This window comes from Pempheris klunzingeri, chromosome 22, assembly GCF_042242105.1.
Source record: "Pempheris klunzingeri isolate RE-2024b chromosome 22, fPemKlu1.hap1, whole genome shotgun sequence".
NCBI classification, from domain to species: domain Eukaryota; kingdom Metazoa; phylum Chordata; class Actinopteri; order Acropomatiformes; family Pempheridae; genus Pempheris; species Pempheris klunzingeri.
Window position 1 is genome coordinate 5,856,405 of NC_092033.1, and position 24,926 is coordinate 5,881,330.

The 24,926-nt window shown below is 41.6% G+C and overlaps 1 protein-coding gene across 1 annotated transcript; it reads left to right on the plus strand.

Annotated features, from left to right (window-relative positions):
* Positions 1-16,965: 16,965 nt before the first annotated feature.
* On the plus strand, positions 16,966-23,100 carry ifrd1 (interferon-related developmental regulator 1). The gene is made up of 12 exons (XM_070854097.1): positions 16,966-17,170; positions 18,807-18,911; positions 19,291-19,372; positions 19,827-19,951; positions 20,075-20,232; positions 20,396-20,446; positions 20,779-20,957; positions 21,104-21,212; positions 21,346-21,480; positions 21,595-21,723; positions 22,207-22,302; positions 22,422-23,100. The coding sequence occupies exons 1-12, from the start codon at positions 17,140-17,142 to the stop codon at positions 22,506-22,508; spliced, it is 1,287 nt and encodes a 428-aa protein (XP_070710198.1). The 5' UTR covers positions 16,966-17,139; the 3' UTR covers positions 22,509-23,100.
* Positions 23,101-24,926: the final 1,826 nt, after the last annotated feature.

Sequence of the window (24,926 nt, forward strand, 5' to 3'; positions counted from 1 at the left end):
ATATAAACACAGGACAGGAGTAGGCAAAACAAGGAAAAAGGAAAAGGAGAGAAAGGAGTGAAATTATGAAACTGACAGAAACAAAGACAGACATGCAGTGAGAGGCGGAGAGAGAAAGACAGCTCTGGACAGATTTGCAGCAACAGAGAGACAGAAAAAAAAACAAACACAGCTCCATTCTGCCTCCCACATCAAACAGCCTTCTTTTCCAAATGTCAGGGTAGCTGGATATCAGGCCTGCCTGTGTTTCTGAATCAGGCTCGGCTGCCCTCGTGGTTCGATTTGCCGTCCCTAAAACTCGACCGTGAGGGGTCTTCTGCAACTAGAGCATGCTCTGCACTCTTTTATGGTTACTATTTGAGATGCCGCTGCAGCTACAAGGCATAGATGTAGCCGGAGAGATTTCTCATTGGATGGACTGATGTATGAGAGGTTGGGTGAGTGACAGGAAGACGGAGGAACTAGCACCCGGAGAAATATACAGTGGGAACATAACAGCAGTTGTGTTCCCATGATCATGATTTATCACCTCAGGTAGTGTATGCTTAATCCAAACAGACCAATCTCTGCTCTCACCATCGCACACCCCCCTGAGGAGGAACTAAATAGATTGTGTCCAACATGCCTGTCGTTAGGTGATCAGGGATTCAATTTATTTCTGTGCGTGGTTGTTGCTTATAAAATAAAAACAGTTTTTGTGTGCCTTACAGGCAAATTGAAACCCATCTCTGCTTAAATAAATGACACAGCCTCACCTGTCACAGACCAACCTTTAAACCAGGAGATAAAAAGCAAGTTGCCTTTATTAGACTTTCTTAGTTTAATAAAGGCTATCTCCCTCCCTCATCTCTGGCTTGACAGACGGAGCAGAGTCCCAGAGGATATTCTTTTCTCCTCCAACTGTCACCGACGATGACATAACCTTTAAAAGCCCTTTGGCTTGGTTTCTTGCATCAATCTGCTCTATTTATGAACAGCACCCTGCCATGATTGCAGCAATTTTTCACTGAACGCTCGGCCCACTCTATTATTAACCGAACATGACATACAGCACTCCAAAATGAAGACCAAATCAATAAAATGCAGCGCTGTCAGTGCCAGGAAATGGTGCACTTCACCTTAATATGACTCTGGTATTAAACTGTTAAGAACTAGAGCAACAGTTTGATTTACACACATCTGGTTTTACTAGTTATGGCCCACACATGCTTTTGTGTAAAGTGGATAATATAATAAACAAAGTGTTAAAGAAATAGTTAAGAATTTAGGGAAATTTGCCATCTTGCTGTGAGTTAGATGAGAAGACTGATGCCACTCTTATATTTGTCTATTAGATATTAAGGTACAGACAGTTAAAACATAGACAGTTATGTCTTTGTTTACCTATGTAGAAAGGGGAGTTATGGGTAACCTCAGCAGCCGACGTGCACACCTCTCAAATCTCAACAGCACATAATATGGACCTGTGTGTCAAGCAAGCTGATTGGCCGATTTCCTTTACTTTTTGTTACATTACAGTTTGCTTAATGTGACATTGCTTCCCAGAGGAAATGTACATTATAACCCCGAATTCATACAAGTAAAGAAGAAACACACATGAGAATAAGTCTGAGCATCAGGCGTGTGGTTGCAGTTTCAGGTGGTGAAAGGTGCAGACAAGCTCTTGAGGTGACTTCCTGCCGTTTTCGCTGGTGACTGTGATAACAGAACTCCAAGAAATACTCCTGCACGTGACCCCTGTTATTGTAGTTGTAGTGTTAAGAGTTTTTATACAGATTGAACAAATGAGATCTAATATGCTATGCTAGTGAGCTTTGCAGGTGGTGGTAGGTGGATCTATTTATTTCTTTTAAACAGGGCCTGGCCAGCTGTTTCCCCCTGTTTCCAGTCTTTATGCTAATTTGAGCAAAGCAGCTGCTGGCAGCAGCTTCACATTTACCAGAGATGGGAGTGGCATCAATCTTCTCATTTAACTGTCTGCAAAAAAGCAAATATTACTGTAACTATCTCCTTGAATACACATAAACTATGTGTGTGATAAAGCCATGCTTTCTACTTTTCTGTTTTTAGCACTAAGGCATGTAGTGTGTGATTTTTTTTTTAACAGGACCTCCAACATGCTATGCAGAAATGTATTTACTTAAGGTCAGTAGTCACAAACTGGCAGGGTTTTGAGGCATCACATTTGGTGATTCACCTTCATGCTGGAGCCGCATAATGCGACCGCATGAAGGCGGCACATCAGGTAGAGGCATCTGACATCAAAACCCGTATTCTTCACCCTTTTGCCTTAGGCCTCGTGATGGTGCTTTTGAAGATACGCATACATGCCTGTTAGCAGCGCACATACATGTACGAATGCACACACCAAAATATGATCTATGTATCTTTGATCTCTGTGCTGCCTGCATACATTACCAGGGTGGATTTGTGGTAAAAGCACCTTGGAGGTGGAGAAAACTAGAAAATTATGAATTCTCTGGCAATTCTCTGGAGAGTTTAGGCTTTATTATACATGAGGCAGGTTGGGGGTTGGATCGGATCCATGGTTGCCACTTTTCTTTTGAAGATATATCTTAACGGTGACGACAAAATGTTAACAGTTAATATGAGTGAATCCAGTCAAATCCCAATGCTAATGTTGTGAAATATGTGGTAAGTCCACAGATATACTGTATAATGTTACTGATTAAAAAGGCAGAAGTTTCTGGACCACTCACACTAATTTGACAAGACAGTTCAAAGAGATTTGCACAGACTAGTGTCAACAAGCTATAAGTAGTAATATCTTGTCTCTTCCTATTGCCTACGAAAAGACAGGGGGGGGTCCACACACTGACAAATGCATATAGGGTAAAACACATGCACACAAACAAACACCCAGCTGCCTCAGCGGGAAGTTACACTCCTTTGAACATTGTGTTAGTGCCAAAATCAGAATCAATACGTAGAGGAAGGAAAACAGACTCATGGGGTGAGACAGCTAATGTGAGAGTGGGACAGAGAGGCAGGCAACAGTATAGATTTGAGCGTACTGCAGATAAAGGCAGACACAGAGTGCACATGCACATAACTAAGCTTTTTTTTTCCAGGGAAGCCACGCTGACTCGATGCCAGGACTGTTCTATGGAGTTTCCTTTAGATAGCAACCTGATAGCAGCCAGACAGCCAACAAAGTATCCAGGTGGGAAAAGACAAAGCTTTCTCAGCCAGCTGTTTACTCCCCACCAAAAATAAGAGCTTCTATTATTCAGCCTAAACACACGACGGGTAAGAGCCTGCAGAGCAAACAAAACACGAGCATGAGCTGATTTTTTTTTTCCCCTCTCTGATGTGATACTGACTTGAAATTGAGATGCATTACAAACAATAAATACACAGTATTGAATTCTATTTCTGAGTATAGCTACGGAATATCAATTTGCCGTGACAGAAAATGCAGAAGTGCAGTTTTATGACATAAAAAAGGGAAGGCTGATAATAAAGAGGATAATAAAGAAGCTGTGGAGATATGATTAGAAAAAAAATATTTCAGAAGAAAATAAAAACAAAAAACAGAAGTACACTAGATTAAAGGATATGATAAATATCCTGTTCCCTTACATTATCCCTTATGTATTTGCCTGTGCAGCATAACTTGAATCTCTCTATATGCTGGAATTAATACTTTGATCCCCACTGATACAGACTCAGGATTTAATGGAAGGGAATAGCAGACAATCTGAGCAGCACACAAACAACACTGCAATGTAAATTGCTTGAAATTATGCCTTTCCACAAGCTATGTTGCCATCAGAGGAAGAAAGTGAATATAATTTCTTTTTCTACTATGGCAGAGGTGGTCTACTGTCTACAAGGAGCTGCCTTCAGGCTTCTAAAGCAGTGAGCTCCTGCTCTGTCAAAGCGCTCTTGACCTTTAACCTCTCTGTGGAGGGGAAGAGAGTGACAGTAGAATGACCCTATAATGATCTAATTACATGCAGGCTATGGCTAACATGCATTTTTTATGTTCAATTTGTACAGGAAGAAGGAAACTAACATACAGTGGTCACAAGGTTCCTGACAGACACCGCCACTGTTTTTATGTCATAATAGAATCAGTACAGTAGTTTGTGCCTGAATAGAAGAAAAATATGTGCATGTATGTTAACATAACCCTTAGTCACACTGTACAGACCTTGATACACAAACACAAACACCAAAGAAACACAGACAAACAGATATGTGTGTGTGTGTGTGTGTGTGTGTGTGTGTGTGTGTGTGTGTGTGATTCTTGCTGAGGGCAGCAGTGTAGGTGATGGTTTTGGGACTCTGGGGCCTGGAGCCCTGCTTCTGCCCACAGCCTTACTGATCTGCTCTGCTAGAGATCTAAGCGCTTTTTCTCTATGTGCACACACACACGCGCACACACACACACACACACACACACACACACTCTCCCTGTCTCTGGTTAAGGAATCCAAAGAGAGAGGACAGAGCAGAGGAAAACGAGATAGAGAGCAACACAGCAAAACCAGAAGACTGTGGAATAATCCTATGTTTAGATATTTCATTAGATAATTGGTGCATTTAGTGTGTGTTTCCTCATTTCCTCATTTGTAGCTCCTACTGCACCTCTAGCCATCTCTCTTTTTGAATTTCACCTCCATAGAATTCTGTGTTTAAGTTTGTTTTGGGGGAGTTTTCCATTGTCTTCTTTGTGTGCTGTCTGGGTTGGGAAGCACGGCTGTGAAACCCACTGATACACTATATGAAGCCATGCTACTAAACTTGATTGGAATCGACTAGAGACTATCCACCATGCAGGTAACGAATTCCAAAGTAATTCATCCATTTGCCTTAAAGAAAACAGTTAATATGTAATTTAACGTAGTCCACTCGTATCGTTCGGGGTCTTCTAGTTCTCTTGCCCTCCTTTCTTTGTTTCTGTCTCTCTGAATTACTGAGTGCCCACTGGCCTAGCGGGCAAGCAGCTCCAGTGAGCACACAGTGGTAATAATTCACAGTCAATCTGTGCACTGGACCGCCACACAGGCTAATTTAAATACTGCCCACAGCCATTACTATATTTCTCTGTCTCTATCATTATCCGTATCTCTCCTCTGCTTTGCTGATTTGACTTGACCTCTGTTTGCTTCCTGCCATGACTCCTGAGCTTCTACGTTTTGTTGGGGTTGTTTTTGCACTATGCCTCATTTGTGTATTCATAACATCACTCTATCACCTTCCAATAATTACTCTATCCTAGCTTCTTTCATTTCACCTACCCTCCTCTTACTATCTTACTATTTATCTGTTCACCCAATCCTCAGAACGCAGGGGTGAGTAGCCAGGATGCCAATAAGCTCTGATTCACTTATCTTTGTTAGTGGCCCCTGGCAATAATGTTAGAGCTCAGACAGAGATCACAGCAAGGGCTGTGTCAGTGCAGGAAATTAGTATGCAAGATGCCTGCATGCACATACTGACTGAATAGTGAATGAACGTGTGCAGAGTGACATGTATAATACATGTACAGTCTAGTTTCTTTTGTATGTTTTTCACTCCTCTTGCACACTTATACAGTCCTGCTGTTTCATGCTTTCAAATCCGTCAGTACATCCAGTACAATATTAGAGTGAAATGTCCAGATAGCAGCCATCAGTTTCGGTGCATGTATTGTTATGGCTCCATGTAGGTGAAATCGGTGATGCTTCTTTAGCAGTGATGCCACGCTGTAGCTGAACAAAAGAAGATTCTACTCTTTGGTACTTTTATGCTGCTGTTGTTTTAGCATGTTTATGTCAGGAATTATTTGTCATAATTAACCTGCCTCACCCGCTCTAGTCCATTAAAGCAGCCACCGGATTAATTTAAGTCCAATTTTCACTCTCCCTTTAGATGCTTTGGTGTCCATCAACCCCTGAGGAAAACATCTCTTTAGCTGCTAAATGCTTTTCTGTCTGCTGTTTGGTGTGGGGTAAGTAATGTACAGGATTTAACGCCCCTCTTAAAACAGCTGGACACAAGGTTAATAATAAAAGTGATGATCACTTAACAAAAACAGAAAAGCTCAAATGTTGCAGAGCCAAGAGGAACTGCAGAGTTTGGGTTTAATCCTCTGTGGGTTTGTCACTATGAGTGAGACCTTTCACTTCACATAGTAATTTGAGCCTATGTTAATATCAGAAATCAAGAATTACCATAATTGCCAACAATTGCCTGAACTTCAGGCACTGAAGGTGAATAGAGTAAAACAAATTTAACTAACAGGTATCACCATGAAACTTCCTCCAATGATTAGCTTATAAGTTTCCTGAAATTTGATTTTTAAATATGCAAATTCAATATGCACTCATTGCATACATTTTCCAGAACATAAATCCGAATATTGGATAAAGCCAGGTTCAAAATTCATGTTTCATTTTATTGATATATTAGAGCCAAAGGTTTTAAAAACAGCCATAAAAAGCTATTTTCACAATGTTTTTAGGAATTCAATGTTATATAAAACAAAGGTTATGAATGATACATGCACAAACTCATCTGTAAAAACCATCAGAATATAGACAGGAGTAAAATTGGAAAGTTTGGTGTATGTCAGTGTTACTGAAGTAGAGTATGTCTCAAACTAATTTTGAGAAAACAACCTTTAAATATGTGAATTTAGGAGAAATCTAAAGACACAAATGAAGATGAAGGGTACTAAAATAAACACCTAAATGTGTATTTGGGATATCTTCTTCACTTGTCTCGAAGAAGACAATCTATGGAAGCAAAATAGCCCAAAATCTCAGTGCATGAATAAAAGATGCTTTGTCTGCAGTGCTTTGCCAAAGCCGAGCACGTAAACACACAAATAAACCAACTAGTTTATGAACAATAAGACATACCTTGTGGCTATATTGCATTGTTAGTTTACATTGAAGGATATTTAAAAGAGAGACTGATAGGGCATCCCGTCTTTATGTTGGACACAAACACATTATCGATAGCTTCCAGCAGAGGAAGGAAGCGTTGAATAGTAATTTATTTTTTCACCTGAAGACAGACACATAGTTGTCTGCATCACTTAAGGACAATTTATCAAACAAGACTTCCTGGAAGTTTCTTTTTGACAGCTGTTTGTATTGTTCACTCACTCCCTGCTTCATAAATATCTTATTTGGTTTAGTGGAGAGAGCTATGTGGATCTCAGTGCACCGTAGGCGTCCATCTGCAGTGGTTAAGTTGTGACTGAGTGAATGAGTGAGAATGAGACAGATTCCAGTGAAGAAGCGAACGAGGGAACTGGAGCATGGTGAGCGATTCAACCTGGGAGACGTAATCATCTCCAGCTGCTGCCCACCATCTTTCCACATTTCTCCCCACTTCTCTGTTGCTTCCTTTCTTCTCCAGATTCCCTGCTCTCTGCACCTTACCCCCCCTCCACCACCACCACCACCACCTCTTTTCTTCCCCTCTACCTCAGTGTTATAATCTTCCACAATGCTGGCAAATCTAGCTCAGGGTACCCATGGGCTGCTTATCCCAGGCTTCAGGCTCCCCAGGCAGGCAGGCAGGCGAGGAAGAGGAGAATCCCCCCCACCAGGCCTCACTGCAGGTTCACCGGAGATTCTCATGGCTTCCCTGCACGCAGCCCTGCAGGGCACAGTTGGTGCTGACCTACAGAAAAGAAAACAGCACCAAGGATGAGGCATAGGTTGATCATACGGACTGTGGATTCTGCAGATTGCGACTCTATAAAACCATCTGTGGAGTTTATGTAAAGTAAAATCTACGAGACATTTGAATGCATGTAACATTCTGAGATGCTGCTGTTGTCTGGCCCATTGGCAGGTTTGTAAAAGAGTTCATTTTGTGTGAATGGATGGAGCATGCCAACAAACAGCGTGCAGTCCAGCCATCTTTAATACATCATTTGTTTCAATTTTGTTTTCCCAGATAGTATAAAGAGAAGTTATGGGAATGGATTATCTCATTCCTTCTCCTCAGACCCATCCCTGCGGTTATATAAGGTGTCATAACACACCACACTTCCTCCTCTTTGTGGCTAGAGGGTTGCCAGGCAACTCCAAGAACGTCTGCCTGACTGCGTCCCTGCAACCTTTTGTGGCACTCACACACACACACACACATATATATGCAAAGAACCCAGCCCTTTTAATCACCTGTTCTCTTTTGTATGTGTCTTGCCTCAGAGGTAGATGAGGTTACTCGGCTCTGTTATGTGTTTATTTAAGCCAGCGACGCTGTCAAAAGGAGAAGTCTGAAAAGAGAACAGAAACTTCATCACCAGATGACAGCGTGGACTTTCCCAACTAACTTCCTGGACAGATATTTGCGATGCTGCGTCTCATTTTGTGTCCACTTTGAAGTCTCGCCTCTTTGAGCCGCACTTCCTCGTCTCCAACAAACTTTTTGTCACTGCTGTAAGATAATCTGATTCACAGTGTGTCTGATTCTGTGAAACTGGATGATTTGTGATTATTAGATGGATGATACCGGACAGGAACACCACAAAGCAGAACTGAACAATATCATCATGTTGAATGTGCAGAGTTTGCTGGAAGATTTGAGTCCCCATTCAGTGTGTGGTTACTGATAGTAAGACAGGCATGACTTGACTTCAACAAATATAGATTTTCCTTCCTAATGACCGTAAATAAGATGAATCAGTATCATCAGGATCAAGTAGCACTCAGACTGAATGGGATAAATACACAGTTAACACTGTTTTATGTGATTTAGCATTGCACATAAATACAAATACATGGAGGACAGAGTTTAAAAGAATGGTAAAAATCTACTTTTTTTGCTTATTAACTGCAATTAATGTAAAACAAAATGAACTAATTGTATGTTTTGTAATTAAATTGTTATGATGGAAGACCAAAAATAAAGCAGGACAGAAGATACAGAATTAATGATAATGTTATTATGGTGTTACTCAAGGCGACACATACATACTCATGGTTTTAAGTCTCATACATTTTGGCTCCTATAAGCTTTACTTCATATAATTCTGTGCAATGTTTACCCATTTCTGTAACTGCCATGAATGACGCAGTATGCACTGATGCCTTTGCTGTACTGAGAGTGGATTGTAGGCCTCCAAGACTAAACAGCCCGTTCACTGTCCCTCTTTTCAAATGGATTATTATGGGCTTGAAAATGGATTCACACTGGACGTCCTCTGTATGGCCGGTGCAGGTGCATTGACACTGTGTGGTATGGTAAACAGAGGCAGCCCTCATAGCCCTGAATGGACACAAAATCACACAGCAAACCCTGTGTCTAGTCAGAGAGATTTACACAGGCCAAGCTTAAGTCATGTTAAATATTAGCTTGAAGCGGTCTATGAAATATTAATGTTTTTACAGTACATCTTGTCAGAAATAACGTTTTACATGAGCACCGAGCAAAGCTTAAGGGTAGAATATTTGCACTGACTGGACTTCAGTGGTACTTCAACAGGAGGGATACAAAGATCAAACCTCTCACCGCATATGTCTTTCCTCTGCATCTAGACTTTTGTTTTTGTCAGAAACAGAGAGGCCTTTGATATATCGCAGCTCTGACAGGCAACTAGATATCCCAGTTTTTGTGTTTTACAGACTGGTGCACCAAGAGGAAACAAGGAGGGGAGTGAGGAGAGGGATGTTTGTGTGTAGGCACACGAGCGAAAGAATGAAAAGGCAGATGCACAAGATGCAGGGAGATACAAGGGGAAATAGGAGGCGAGCATGTAACAATGAGGTGTAGTCATCCGCTGAGGCAAACCAATGTGGCTAGAGATTCCCCAACTGATCGTCTGTCTGTTTTAATAGCCTTTGGCCACGGTGTCTTCTTCAGATGGGATTCCATTGTCTGGAAGGCTGCTGCCCGCCTAGACACAGAACCCCGGCAGCATCCATGATGACCTGCAGTATTTTCTCCAAGAGGGTGTCTTATTTTGTTAATGGCAATGTGTATTTGATTTTCCTACTTCTTTGTACCGCACTGCGACAACCACAGTTATGATGAAAACATTAGACATGCTATGTACAATAATCATAACTCAGATTTCAACTTTATGGTGACTCGGGAAGAGGATTGCCATTTGAAATTAGTTTAAAAGCTTCAAGCTCATCACTAAACAGCCTTTTAACTTCAAACAAGTCAGTCAGCTTGTCTCTCTGGGTGGCTGCACTGAAAGGCTGCGTGAACCTTTAGATAGGATGTCTGAACTTATTTTAAGTACTTTCCTGCCAACTATTCCACAATCTCTCCCACAGTGGAGGAAGGGAGAAAATAGGGGAAATTCCCTTAATGGGAAAGGGGCTTTTCGGAGGAAATGGAATTGAACAAGCTGTCTAGCTCAGCCTGCTATTGATTCAATGCCCGGGGCTCCTGGTCTATCTGTCTGTGGAAACCTGCAAAATGGACCTCACATCCAAGTGGCTGTTCTGTTTGTTTCTAGGACGTGGCCCAATGAGCAATAGCACACACTCACACAAAACGTGTTTGTGGAACATGCTTTACAGCTGTTATTACGTCTGGGTGCCTGCGATGAATGGATAGACCTCAGATCGAAACGTTGGCTCTTGGTGTCGCTGGTGCTTACGACATACTCCGGTATTTTGTACCCCAACTGTAGATGGAAAATGGCGGCTACCTCCAGAGAAGGCAGCAGGTAATGAGGACAGAGCAGAGTGTGTGAGGGTACCGTTTAACCCCCCACCCCCCCCACCCGCCACCACACACACATGTAAAGCCATCAGAGCCACAACCAAGCAATAAATGTGTTTTTAATCTACTTAATCAGATGGCCAGATGACAATGACATTATCTAATCATCTTTGTATATGTGTGTGTGTGCTCAGGCGAGTGTCCGTGCTTGTGGGACTTAATGGATTTTTCCCAGGACCCAGATAAGCCGCAACCTGGAGTGCATAATGCTTTGTTTGCAGATTTTTATTCAGATTCTGCAGCAAATTGATAATCACACCTTTTGAGCAAGATGCGAGGGAACGCTCGCCTTAATATAACACTTAGAGTAAACAGGAGGGACTTTAAGCGACTATTAGAGCCAGCAGAGGCAGCACTAGTTTAAAAATTTAAATACATCCAGATGTTTTATTGGATGACTGACTGGCAAACTAATGTGCAAATAGCGATTCAAAGACAGGCTGTGGCATCGTGACTCTCTGCTCCGAGTGTGACTGGGTTTGAAGCCGAGATGAAAAGGGAGAGCAGAGTTGGGGGCATACAGGTGTTTTTGACCGACCTTCCCCCAACTCGCTCTTTATTGTGTTTTACTTTTTTTTTTTTTTCCGTGGATCAATTAAAATCCTTGTTCGAGGGTGCGGCACAGCACATCTTTGGAACAAAGGTCTCTCTCTCTCCCTCTCTCTCTCTCTCCCTCTCTCTCTCTCTCCCTCTTTAAAAGGTTAATAGATTGAGATTGAAGTTGCAAAATATGAGCTGGTAAGACAAATGTGAGCAGGGCTGCCGAGGTAATTACAATGACAGGAGCGTAGCCTAGCTGTCATAGGATGCTGGCTGATTGAGTTTTAAACCCCTCTCAAAACAAGTAAATGAGGAGAGAGAATATGGGATTCAGCCGGTGACTAACAGACTGTAATTAGGAGGTGGATGCTCTAAATTGAGCACCCTGCCTCTATTACCCAGCAGTTGTTTTTATTCCGGAAATAATAAATTACTGATCAACAACATGAATTTGAATTATGTGCTTGAGTCAAGTGGAGTAGATGCCAAATGAAATAGTTAGGTATTTACAAGTCATGTTAGGTGATTTAGTTTATTTAGAGTGGCATTCACACAATGATACATTAAGGCAGTTAAGGCAAAATAAAAATTCCACGATCCCTGAAGGGAAACTGAACTCTGTAGCAGTGAAAACTAGGATACATCATGGAAAATGGGATAGGAACAAAGAAATAAATGGATGATTGAATAATTAAACAAATAGATAATTAAATGAATAAATTAAAAACAAAAAATAGTAAAATTATACAATGACCAATTTTTAAACAATGTGTTTCTGTGTTTCATATTAAAATTAAAGGAGTATTTTGGCATTTTGGGAAATTCATTCAGAAGGTTGAAGCCACGCTCATGTCTGCTGAATATAAAGCTCCAGCCAGTAGCCAGTTAGCTTAGCTTAGTTAGGAGGAGCTAGTCTGGCCAAAGGTATCAACAAGCACCTCTGAAGCTCACTTATTAAAAAAACACTAAACATAAAATTAGTCTTAGTCTTTAGTCTAAGGTAAGCTTAGTCAACCAGCAGCTGGTACCTTCATACTCATTGTGCACTTCTGGCAATGATATCCATCTTCTCATCTGTCCGAAAGCTACTCAGGATGTTTTCCACTATGTCAGATCCATCTCTTGTACGTAACACGTAGGCCAACTGAACAAACAAACTACAAATGTAATAAATGCAGAGGCTTTGTGAGACCTTGCTGGGTTGAAATTCTCACCTGAACCACTTCCCACCTCCCTCAAAATAACAGTTATGGTCAGGAAGCAGAAGAAGCCAAAGCCACTTCACCTCCAGGGACATGGAGTGCTGTCTACAATAAATGATGACTAAAGGAAGAGAAGGTGCACTGCTAAATTTCAGAGAAGGTTTTTAGTGGATTACCTCCGTTAAACTTGTGGCGTTGCGTTTCCATCAGCCTATCAACCTGAGATCATTTCCTAACCCCGCTCTCTCCCCACCAGGCTTAACCCGTGCAGCCTCACCCCATTGCTCCAGGCCATGTCATTTATGAATTATTTAAAAACAGAAGCATTGCACATGAAATTAATATTCAGACATTTTCTATTATCCGCTGTCAGCTCTCTCCCTCCCTGCTATCTGTTATTTTGCTAATGATCTGTATTCCTGTGGCATTGGGTTGGTCAGAGCTTGTGCCCATTGAGGCAACGTGCCAGGCATGCTGAGTGAGGTTAGACTGGGCTGCTCTGTTTTTTCCTTACTCCTACACTGCTTTACTGGCAGGTGATTTCTCTCTCTTCCTACTACACATCGCTTGCGCTCGCCTACACCAGCTTCCACTACCCACAAAATAACATCTGCTTTTTCTCACTACTTTTGAAAATTCTGCTTTTACGGTCGTCCTAACTGGTTTGGTTATTTGATATTTGCAATGCACGCTCCGGCCCATTAAACGTTTAAAGCAGCTCAGCAGTGAGCACAGTTCACTGACTCAATAAATTATGCATCAAAAAAACAGCTCTTGGAATTTCTCTTGCTGTATTGCAGTGAGAGGAGCGTGTCCTTTGAATTTCAAACAGAATGGCTCCCCCTAGTGCCAAAGACAGTTGTAAAGTCTAACTGGGTAATAATTAAAAGCACTTGCCAGCTTCTTTGCTCAAACGTAATAAAGGAGAACCTTTTTACAACCCCCCCACTGACTAACTCACAGTGCAGTCACAATTATTCATTCTCTGATTTTGCTATGTTCCCCAAACTCAACAGTTAACAGTAAACTTGGAAGCACAATTAGAGCCCTTAAAATCAAGGAATGTATCTTTAAAAAATAATTTAGCACAAAATCTACCATATTGGGGAATGCTTCTCATTTAACCTCACAGTAGGTGTTACTCAAACACCCCGGCTTCACATGTAATGAATTATTCAAGTTTGAAGCTGCAAACATAGCAGCACTTCTGTCCATGCGCTGTGCCCTAAGGGCTACATGTAGCCTCGTCTGGAAAGAAGCTTGCAGTGGACCATCTTAAGGGTATGAAGTGTAAAAAGTAAAATATTCAAAGCGGCACATCACTCCATGCACAAAGTGAACTATAAAGAAAAACCACATGGATGGCTTTAGGATAAAAACTGAGAATTTCTGTTTGCTATAACCACTTTGCAAATACTGAGCACTGGTCCTCAAGTTTTTGAAACTTTGGGCCTCACTGTTGCATGTAATGCCAAATCTTTCTTCCTGTATTTTGCCTCATAATGACAGATTTTGCTTATGACTACTCGAGGAGCTGTCTGTGCTTTGTTTAGTGAGGATTTCGACTGTTCCTTCCTGCTGCCTGCTGCACACTATTTACTCTTTCCATGTGAATTTCTTTGCATGGTGATATGTTTTGAACCTTCAAGCGTGTCTGACTTCACTGTCTTGATAAATCTTCTTTTGGCAGGACTATTTGGTTAAGTAAAGACTGAAAAACCTTGTGAATGTGTTTGGAGCCCACCCACGTCTTGACAGTGAGCACGGATCAAGGCACTTGCTTCTCCAAAGAAAATACGACAACTACAAAACTGACAACTACATGATAAAAATTGAAAAAAAAAAAGCTTTATTAATTACCTAGATTTAAAACGGCGACACTGACAATCAGGATCAGCGTGTGGGTGTATGCGTGTGTTCGGGAGTCAGCTCTGGAAACCTTGCAGCAGTGGAACACGAAGCGCATGAAGAATGAAAATCAGCTTTGAGTCCTGCAAACCGATATTCTCGTGTTTGTCAGGTCTGAGCTGGCAAGAACGCTGTTGACAGTTGGGCCGTGGGAATGGCAGCAAGGAGGCTACATCTGTGAGATTTTCCACTGTAAGAAAGAATGAACTATTTCTGTCCTGAGAAAATAAAAGCCAGAGAAGTTAATCAACTGGACTGATTGAATCCCTGCTCTTAAGCTAAGGTTGGTTAAATGTTTATTAGGGTATTAGGCAGCAGGAAAAGTTAGTTAGTTAGTCCTGTCCTTATTTGATCTCTAAACTCTCTAGAGAAACTAAAAACACAAGTTGTAATTGGCTGTATCACTTAGCAGTTAGCTTTAATGGCAAAACAAGTTAGGTTTTTAAATTGTAAAGCAATATGCACACAGAAAATAAACACCTCATAAAGTACAAGCTTGCATAAATACTTATGAATGGTGTAGAGAATAATGGTGAGACCTTATAATAAAGTATCTTACAACTTTAACTGAACGCAAACTACATTACATCACACTACACAACACATTAACTACATCGAGTCCAGATGAGGAGACTCCAACATGACTGCTGGAGTACAGATATTGGACACATGCCTGCTTTTTACTGTCCAGGGAGTGTTTGTGTCACTGATCCACACTGTCTAACTGGATTTGGGTACGCACATCCAAACGTTCCTTATTAAACCCACTTAAGACGACAGAGATTTGGATTTTGCTGAGTAAACGTTCACTTTAAACTCTGTAAGTCTGTTCTTTTGCTCAGAGAACTGATACAGTGCACTCATTCCTGAGATCTGGTGTTGATTGCAATTGCCACCAACTGTAGTAGCTGTGTGAATCTGTGGTCGACCTGCTGGAATTGATTCTCTTTAGTAATGTCAGTCTGGGAAAAATCCATACTCCTCGTACCTTGTGTAAATAAAGACTGAAACAGTGCTGAGTTTGTAAAAAACCTAATTTCTGCCGATTTCCTTTAAAAGAAAAAAAAGGAATTGATCGGTTTCACATCCTGGCATTGATGAGCAAATGTTAAAGGCTGCATTTAACTTCATTCATTCCAAAAGAAGAAAACTGTGTGCAGATTTTTTTTACTTACGTTGCATTTATGGACAGCTCCTATCAATGGCTGTGCTCTGGGGGGGACAGACAGTTTTCAATCCAATTCAATCTTATTCAGGACAGTGATCACAGGGCGTGAGCAATGAAGTGCCTCTACAATGGATCGCATTATACTGACCACAGTATCTATCCATTGTGTAGTACTAATTGATATAATTTGTGTGACTGCATAAGTAGAGATTAAGTTGTCGCTTCCTGCTTGGGGTAAAGGCTCAGAATTAATGACAACAAATGCCAGAAACATTAGAAGAGTGGCCACAAGCCCATCCTAGAAAAGACGAAAGGCGTTTTAAAAATGTTATAATGCGTCTCTGTTATTTTGTCCACCTCACCGTGGCAACAGCATACAATAGTACATATTGTGCACAGTGAATGAATCCACATTATGCAGCGTATCTAAGACGACAGTGATCAAAGTATATAATGTGATAAAGAGGTTATCTAATCACAGTATGTATTCAAAGCTATATAATGAGCATCAGCTGCATCACAGAGCCCTGACATCACATTTTTGCAATTACTGCATGACAGAGGTCAATAACAACAATCACAGCATCAGAGGTGCATGATCACAGCAGGCCATTGCAGAAGGGAGCCCTTTACTGCCATTTACTCTGTATAGTTCCCTTTACCTATAAGTTAAGGTAGCAAGATCAAAATGTTAATAGTATGTTCCAAGTAGAGGTACTGCACTACGTAAAAAGTACAATAGTATCAGTGTTATCAACAAAATGCTGTTGAATATATGGACTTCCTTACAGACAAGAAGAAACAGGCACCTCATGTTGTTCTTTTACAAAGCTCTGCTTCCTGACTACCTCACATCTCTTCTCTCATTTAAATCCACTAACTTCAGTACTCCAATAAATAATATCACAAGCTGATGCACTCATTATGCAGGGATCATTATATATATATATATATAAATATATATAAATAAATAAATAAATACATATGTGTATATATATATATACACATATAAATAAATACATACATATATATAGATGTGATATTATATATATATATAATGTGTATTAAGTTAGATAGGAGTGGTATAAAACATATCCTACAATATTTCCCTGTGAAACCTAATGCAGAAGGTAACATTATGTTTTATGTGAGTATCTTCTGAAAGTTACAAAGTACAGGTTTGATTTTAATTAATTGAATTTTTGCATTATAGATCAGAAGCTCGTTTTGTCGGCACTGGGTTGCGATGACCACTGACCGATAAACATTTTACCAAAGTGACCGAAGACCACAGTGTCCACGTTTCTGTCTACTGCATCACGGGCACACACACGCGACACCTGTTCCTGTTCCCGGATTGGTCGGTGATGCCGGGAAACCTCCTCGTGATGTGCCTGCCGGTATAAATACTCGAAGCCGCCCTCTTCTTACGCAGCCCTGTTTTATGAGGGAAAATGTATCGTCTCGGCCAACAGACTATCTCCAAGATCGCTTTCAATTCCTTTTTATCTACGGTGCCACGGGAATATTTTCATTTTACGAGACAATACAATAAAAGCTGGTCGTGTATTGGCTGATTTTTGATCAAATTATTCATTAATCTGCACGAAAATGCCGAGGACCAAGAAGAAGAATAGCAGGGGTAAGCAAGCCAGCGGCCGCATTGCTTTGGCCTTTCTTATGTGCCGTCTGTGCGCTGTTGGTAGTTGTAGTTCTCTTTGCGCTGTCGTTCCATTGAGTGGTGTGGAACGTGTTTACAGCGAGGACTACAAACGTCAGACGCAGGCCTACGTCAAAACAAAGCTAGCTAGCCATGGCTACACAAAGCACCGCTGTTGGTGACAAAACGTGCTACCTTACAGCAATGTGCTTTCGCTAAACATGTCCTGACACACTCGTTTCATGATTATAGATTAATTTATATTCCACACGAGCCCTAAATAGCCGACAAACTGTAGCGGCATAAGCTAACTTTAGCTAATGTCAACTCCCCACTAGCTAGCTGGCTGCGAACATTAGATTAAGTTTATTTAAACAAACAACGCTATTTGTTGGACAATTTGGCAGCTTTTACTATGATTAGTGCCTCGATATAGGAATAAATTATTTAACGTGGGTCGACATAATAAAGACAAAACGTTAGCTAACGTGAGGTCGTCTTGTCTGCAGATTGACTTTAGCTAATCTCCGAATTTGTGGCCTCTGGGTCTCATTCCGACTAATGTTAGCTGACTTTAAACTACTACGTGAGGCAGATCGCCGTTTCATATCTGGGTTGTTATTGTTTCACGACAGAAGGCGGACATTTTGGCTCCGCAGAACGCGGGGTGGAAAAAAGGCGGCGCTGGGTTCTCAGAAATCAGCTGTCCACGTCAACACAAACACACGGAGGTAGTAGCCTCTGTCAGGTGGAGAAAATGGCCTGTTTTAAACCAACTGAACGCACATACAGCGTTTAACGTGGCTTGAAATGTCCAACTACATTCATTCATTAGTCGTGAAGTTGTGCATACTAACACGTAGAAGGCTGTTGACTCACCAGCGTGTCTTCAAGGGGTGACTTCAGGTCAGGACGCCTGTTGAGTCTGAGCCTAGTGACTCTGCACAACCACTGAGGAAGTAGTGTCATGCACATAATTTAGTTACTATTTGATGTTTCTCATAGCTGATACAATCAAAGCTTTTCAGTTTTGAAAAACCAAACAGCCTCATGATTTTCACACTGTTTAGCTGTGAATTTTCACAACTCTCCCACATTCATCTTGTTTTCAGGAGCCGTGAAAGTATTGTGTTGAGTACCTGGTGTTTTGCAGGTTTTCTTTGCCAATTATCAGTGTTCCGGGTGCTTTCAATGGAAATCTGATAATCTGGAGTGGACTTTGGTTGGATAGATGTATAATATTGCTTCCTCCTTGCCCTCCACAACCTGCTCTCGTGTCTTTGGACTGTACCAAAACTGTGCGCGTCTGTTCTGAACAGTAGTTCTGCAGCTGAGCTTTATCACTGACAGATTGTCAGGGTTTCTGTCATGTCAGGCAGTTCGCCTGTGGTGACCCACGTCCCTCCAACCTGAACATAATGTTGTATTTAGATAGTCAACAGGAGTGTGGGTTGACCTTGCTGACTTGAAGTACAGCAGGATAAGGTGTGCAAAGGACATCAAACAGATTAGATAACTGCAGTATTTGCCACAGTACCTTTTGTGGAGCTGGGGTTACATAATGATGAACTCACACAGACCTGAATTGTATGCTTATGCTACCTGCCTCTTTCTCCAGGAGGGCAGCATGGACATGTGCAGCCTTTCAGTGATGAGGATGCCTCCATCGAGACCCTCAGTCATTGCAGCAGCTTCAGTGACACTGCCAGTGTGGCAGATGAAGGTAGGTTTGTGTGCACGATGAAGCATGCAACTGTGTGTATTCTGTGCTTTGGTCTTTGTTTGAACTTGTGAATACACACGCCGGCTATACTGCCAGTGGGTGTTTCTGCATGGGCATGCGTTTGTAATTTGTTTACACATCATCAAAAAGGAATGCACTAGATACCTGGCAGATTACCTGTCAAGTTTCTTATTTGGCTAACATTGGAGTTGAACTACCAGTTTTTCATGGAATCGTAAAAGAGCTTCTTAAAAGTTTGAGAACTCTACATTGAAAAATGCAATTCATCCAGTGCTTTGCGTCCAGTCACACACATCGAGTGCTGCAAAGCATATCAGGAAGTGTCCATTTACAACATCTAGTCTTGTTGTGCTGCCAGGTGGAGAGGCCAGTGAGGACGCAGCCCAGGAGGATTTCCAGTACAAGCTGAAGGGGTTCATTGACAGCACTGTGGATAAGAGGTGAGAATCCTGCCTGATTTCAACCATCTGCAAACACAAGTTGTCTCTTTCTGGGATGCCGACTGTATCGTGTCTTTTACTTGAGATATATTTGAAATAAAGTGACTTTATTCTACAATTAATGTTGCATAAAATCAAAGGTTGTTGAATAGCATTCATGAATGGCATTTATTTAGAAATCTTTTGCCCACTAAGGATGTAATGCTCTGTAATGTTTTTGACTTTTTCACTATTGTTATGAATTCCAAGTAAGTTATTAATAATAGATGTACAGTGTTGTGGTATAATGCCCTTATGAAATATTGACAAAGAGCCTCCAGCAACATGCATTTGAAGTAGATGTGACGAAGGTGGTTTGAAAGGCTTGCTCCTGGGATGCATCACTCTCCAGTCAGGTTCCAGATAATCCTTTGTTTTGCAGCAGCAATGAATGTTTGTGTGCCTGTTTCCACAGTGCTAAGACCAGACAAGGAGCACTGGACGGGCTTAAGACGGCTATGGCCACGCGGATCCTGTACGAGTTCATCTCGGAGAGAAGGATGACCATCACAGACAGCATTGAACGCTGCCTCAAGAAAGGTACCAGGAAAATCAATAAACTGTTACTTCAGCAGTGTAGTCCTGTTCTGTAATGCTGTAGTGAGCATATCTTCAAATCTTCTCATGGCAAGTTTTCCTCTCCCCGCCCCTCTCACTCTTCAGGCAAAGGCGAGGAACAGCGAGCGGCGGCTTCTTTGGCCTGCCTGCTGTGTATCCAGCTGGGCTCGGGTATCGAGAGCGAGGAGGTGTTCAAGACCCTGAAACCCATCTTTAAAAACATCCTGGCTGATGGAGCAGCCAACATACAAGCCAGACAGGCAGTGAGTAGCTGACATTTATCGCAGTTGGAGCAATTTATTTTGAAGACTGAATCGGGCAGAACAACAGCCACACTGTACCTGCTGCTAAATGGCTGTCTGGATATTTCTGAAATGCATCTATACCGTGAAAAGTCAACTAAATAAAGCTTTGTTTCTCTAATAGGTGGCGACAAGTCTGGGCCTCTGTACTTTAGTTGCAGAAGATGACATTTTGGTAAGTTTTTGATCACTTTTCTGTGGTTTGACATTTGTGGCTTGAGGGCAAACTGCAGTGATGTCTCTTCCACAATCTTTGTCGTTCATTTTATTTATCTATTGGTTCTGACATTAAGCCTCATTCTGTCGACGGCAGCAGTACTGGCAGCTCGACTCAAATGTGCCTCAAGTAATTACACATAAAGTAATCAACACTTATTTGTGATGACAGATGCTATATTGTTTTGTGTGCGTTTTTTTTTTTTTTTTTTTTTTTTTTTTTTAAATGCTTCCAGCCATTTAATTTCTGCATTGTAAACTTCACACCACCCCTGCTGCCCCCCTCTCTAGGACGTGCATGCCACCATGGAGTGCTTTGAGAACCTGTTCACCCGGTCCTATGCGAGGGCGGATGGTACCTGTCCTCTGATCAGTCCCCAGACAAGCCAGCTCCACACCAACGCCCTCCTGTCCTGGGCACTTCTGCTCACCATCTGCACTGCCAGCCAGCTCAAAGACATCCTGCGCAAGTAAGACCCACTGTCAACCCCTTAAGTTTCACAGTTAAGTTTACCTCAACCAAAAATGATATTGTTTTGGTGCAACTCGCACCCAGATATACACTGATGGGATAAGAATTGAGATATGTTTTTCAAAAAGTCTTTTTGTTGTGCAGACACCTGCCTAAACTGCCAAGACTGCTGGAAAGTGAGGACGTCAACATGAGAATTGCTGCAGGGGAGACCATTGCCCTGCTGTTTGAGCTGGCCAGAGACATGGACTCTGTAAGTTCAGCCATGCTGTGGTTGATATCCCCTATACTGTCATTCCTGTAGTGTAGTATAATGCAGTCCACCATCCAGTGTATTTTTTTTTTTTCTTTCATTGGTCATGAATGCATTCTTTGTGTCCCTTCAGGACTTTGAGTTTGACGACTGGGAAGAGCTGTGTGACAAACTGAACGGATTGGCCACCGACTGTAACAAGCACAGAGCTAAGACCGACAAGAGGAAGCAGCGGTCGGTGTTCAGGGACGTGCTCAAGGCTGTTGAGGTGGGCGCTCGGTGTCAGCTTGACAGCACCTTGGTTCGCTAGGATTTCATTTAACATTTCGGATGCCGTTTCTGGTCATAGGTATTCTTCTCACCTGCCACTTTATTGTTCCAGGAGGGCGACTTCCAGTCTGAGACCATTCGCTTTGGGACCGAGCGTATGACCATTGACAGCTGGGTCAGAAAGAGGACATATGATGCCTTCAGAGAGTTTGTGGGCTCTGGGATGAATTACCACCTACAGGTATGTTTTAATAAGGTGTTAAACAGAACTTTAGTATGACATGCATACTACTGAGTCAGTGACAAATTCCAAATTTAGATGCGTATGTGTCAACATGGTAATTTAATTGCGTTGCAGAATCATGAGTTTGGGTTATTGTGTTAGATGATATGTAACAGGAGCTCTTTCCTCCTGCACCGCCACAGCACTAAAACATAATGGAGATTTGTAGATCTGTGTTTTGTACAAAAAAAAAACCATTATGTCTGCATTACAAATCACTGGTTGGAAAGTAGTTCTCAGTGTGGCTGGCAGCCAGTGCGAATAGAGATCTGCAACATTTCACAAGTGAAGATGAGACAACCGAACATATTTCAGAGCACAGAACACTGAACAAGCCAGTTTTAGATACCGTTTACATACTTTGTATTATGCTCGTATCGTCTTATGGTGATGGTTGGAGGTGGTTTTCTGATTTTTGTTTTTTTACTTCTCTTAAACAAGGGTAATGAATTCATAAGAGACGTGTTTGAACTGGGACCACCAATGCTGGTTGATTCAGCCACAATGAAGGCCATGAAAATCTCTCGCTTTGAAAGGGTATGTGTACATGCACGACTTATTCAAACCCTCTTTGTTTTATGCGTTTGTAATTTGCCACATTAAATGTACTTGTGGCCTTTTCTACTCTGTAATAACTTCTCGCATCTCTTTTCCAGCATCTCCACAACTCTGCTGCATTCAAGGCTCGGACCAAGGCCAGAAGCAAGTTCAGGGACAAAAGGGTGGATGTGGGAGAATTTTAACTTTTCTTTTCTTTTTTTTCCCTCTCTTTTCGACCTTAATACCCTATTTATCAGGCTTCCCTGCTTTTTAGATGTATTGTCATGACTTTTTGTTCACAAAAATCTATCGTTTGAGTATCAAACTCTCACCCTCTGTAGACTTGAAAGGTGGCTGTGTCACAGTTGAGGACATCCTTTTTTTTTTATAGGCACCTTTCAAATCTACAGGTGGTAAGTGTTTGATAGTCAAACAGTAGATTTTTGGGTAGAGTATAACTTAAGTGTATCCACACAAACGGTGGTGTTGTACATATAGTGTATATTTGTTCTCATATTATTGTCATTATGTGGCCTTTATGGATCATATGTAATAAGTTAAATCATTTTGCCAGCATTTGTATTTTGCACCACGTAGTTCTATTTAGTTCATAGCAATGTTCAAACACATGAGGTGACTGTCCTAATTCTTTGAATTCTTATGAAGTTGCACTACCTTATTAACCCATAGCAGGTTATTTCTGTAGAACCTAGTGTGTTTGTGAGTGTAGTGTGTCTTTTAGTCTTGGGTATGTAATCTAAAGAGCAAAGATGGTGAAATAAACACTGAAAAGCTGTAAGAAATGGATCTGTAATTTTTGCTCACATTTATAAACGAAGATATAGATGGATAGATATACTACCTCATGACACGGTGATGTTTGAGCTGATTGAATATTTTCCGTGGTTGGATTTATGAATGCACTAGGTCTTTGGGAAGTGACTTTAAACTTCAATAGAGGAGGAGTTGGCAAGTGAGTTTTGAATACCAGAAATCACGGCTTGACTTTCAACTCTTGGCAGATATATGAAGGCCATTTTGCCAAAAGGGGCAGTACAAATCTTATTTATTGCTCCTTCAACATATCAAAGTGAAGGATCTGGCAGCTAAGGTGATGGGGGTGTTATAGTGAGGGTGACTGAGCAGCACAGCCTGCCTGTTCCTTCCCTCATAGATGTGCAGCTGTGTGGGGGGGAAAAAAACTTCTTGGGTTATTGATGCAAGTTTGTCACTAGTGAAACTATTCAGGGAAGCACAGGAAATAATGGAACACACATCGTACACTGTGTATTTACTCCCCCCACGTCCCACTCGAAGGCTGCTGCATTTATAGAGCAGTAAAAATAGTCCATAACAGCAGCGAGCATCACATGATAAAGGAAGACGTCACAAAGCTACAAATAGTCCCATCAATAATGTTGGCCTGTTACACAGGAGTTTGGAGCACACATAGGCATCCTGCAATCGATGCACCCATTCAGCAGCCTCATACTTTGGCTGAAACAATATTGCCCTGAGGAGGAAGCGGCAACGTGGAGCTGATATATTTTTCATGGCCTGCGTTTTCGCTTTCTCCCATAGGATGATCCTGTTTGAGTACAGAGGAGTTTGTCCGCTATATTTCCCAATTAAACGTGGTGAAACTGACGACATGTCCTGTAATATCTCATGTAATGTCAGATATTAAGTTGTGGTTGATGGACTCACAATTTACTCTGGTTAAATGGTACAAAATCGGAGATTCTTCTGGTTTCTTGCACTGTGCGCAGCCTCTGGTCTGTTCCACATGTCTGATGTTTAGTATTAACATTTCCTTTGAACATGCACTCTTAATTGCTTCAGATGCTTGTTGTATACAAGTTTAAGAATAGTTTATTACTTGTGTTTAAATGGTCAGGCTAGGCTGTTGCAGTCTGGATGTCCATTGCTCTTTTTAACACATAAGAGCCCACAGTGAGTAAGTTTCAAACACTTTAACAGTTCTAATACTGTCCTAGATTACAGTTAACCTGTCCCGACCATATTTTATAAAAAAGTTGACATGCAATAGCTTCGGGAAGTAACACTGACATATATTTAACATTTCAGATCTTGGACAGTTAGGGGTAGTATCTCAAAAATAAGTTCAGAAATGTGTTCCTTGTGGTCCACTTAGTCTGTTTGATATCCCCCATAATTTTACTTAAAGGAGAAATGGGTCCGGGTTCTTGTGTCACCATTCATCATCAGTGTATCGCCATCAACGTCAAACATTTTTGATTTTAGGCTTTCAACTGTGTTGCCACGTAGTCATCTGCACCACCTCCTAAGCGCCCTCATTTTCAGTGACCCTCAAAGTTTGAATAGAATACAGCGAGAGAGAAAATGTGGCTGTGATCGAGTGAGTGCCTGAGCCAAATGGCAGGCTGTAAGGTTCTGCCCTGTCATTTCCCATCTCTCTCAGAGGACATCATTGTCTCCTGCCATAAGGAGGTTGTGGCTCACTTGTCTGCAGCTCTCTGACATCGGTGGTCGACTTGACACTCGTGGGTTGATGCTGTCCGTCTCCTCTGTGACCTGAGAGCAAACTGGTGTTCTTGGACCAGCTAAATCCTTGTAAATTGAGAGAGGGAGTTTCACCA

Coding starts and splice junctions, on each gene's coding strand:
- ifrd1 (XM_070854097.1), top strand. CDS start 17,140: ATGCCGAGGACCAAGAAGAAGAATAGCAGGG. Junction 18,912..19,290: donor TGCCAGTGTGGCAGATGAAG/GTAGGTTTGTGT, acceptor TTGTGCTGCCAG/GTGGAGAGGCCAGTGAGGAC. Junction 21,213..21,345: donor TGGCCAGAGACATGGACTCT/GTAAGTTCAGCC, acceptor GTGTCCCTTCAG/GACTTTGAGTTTGACGACTG.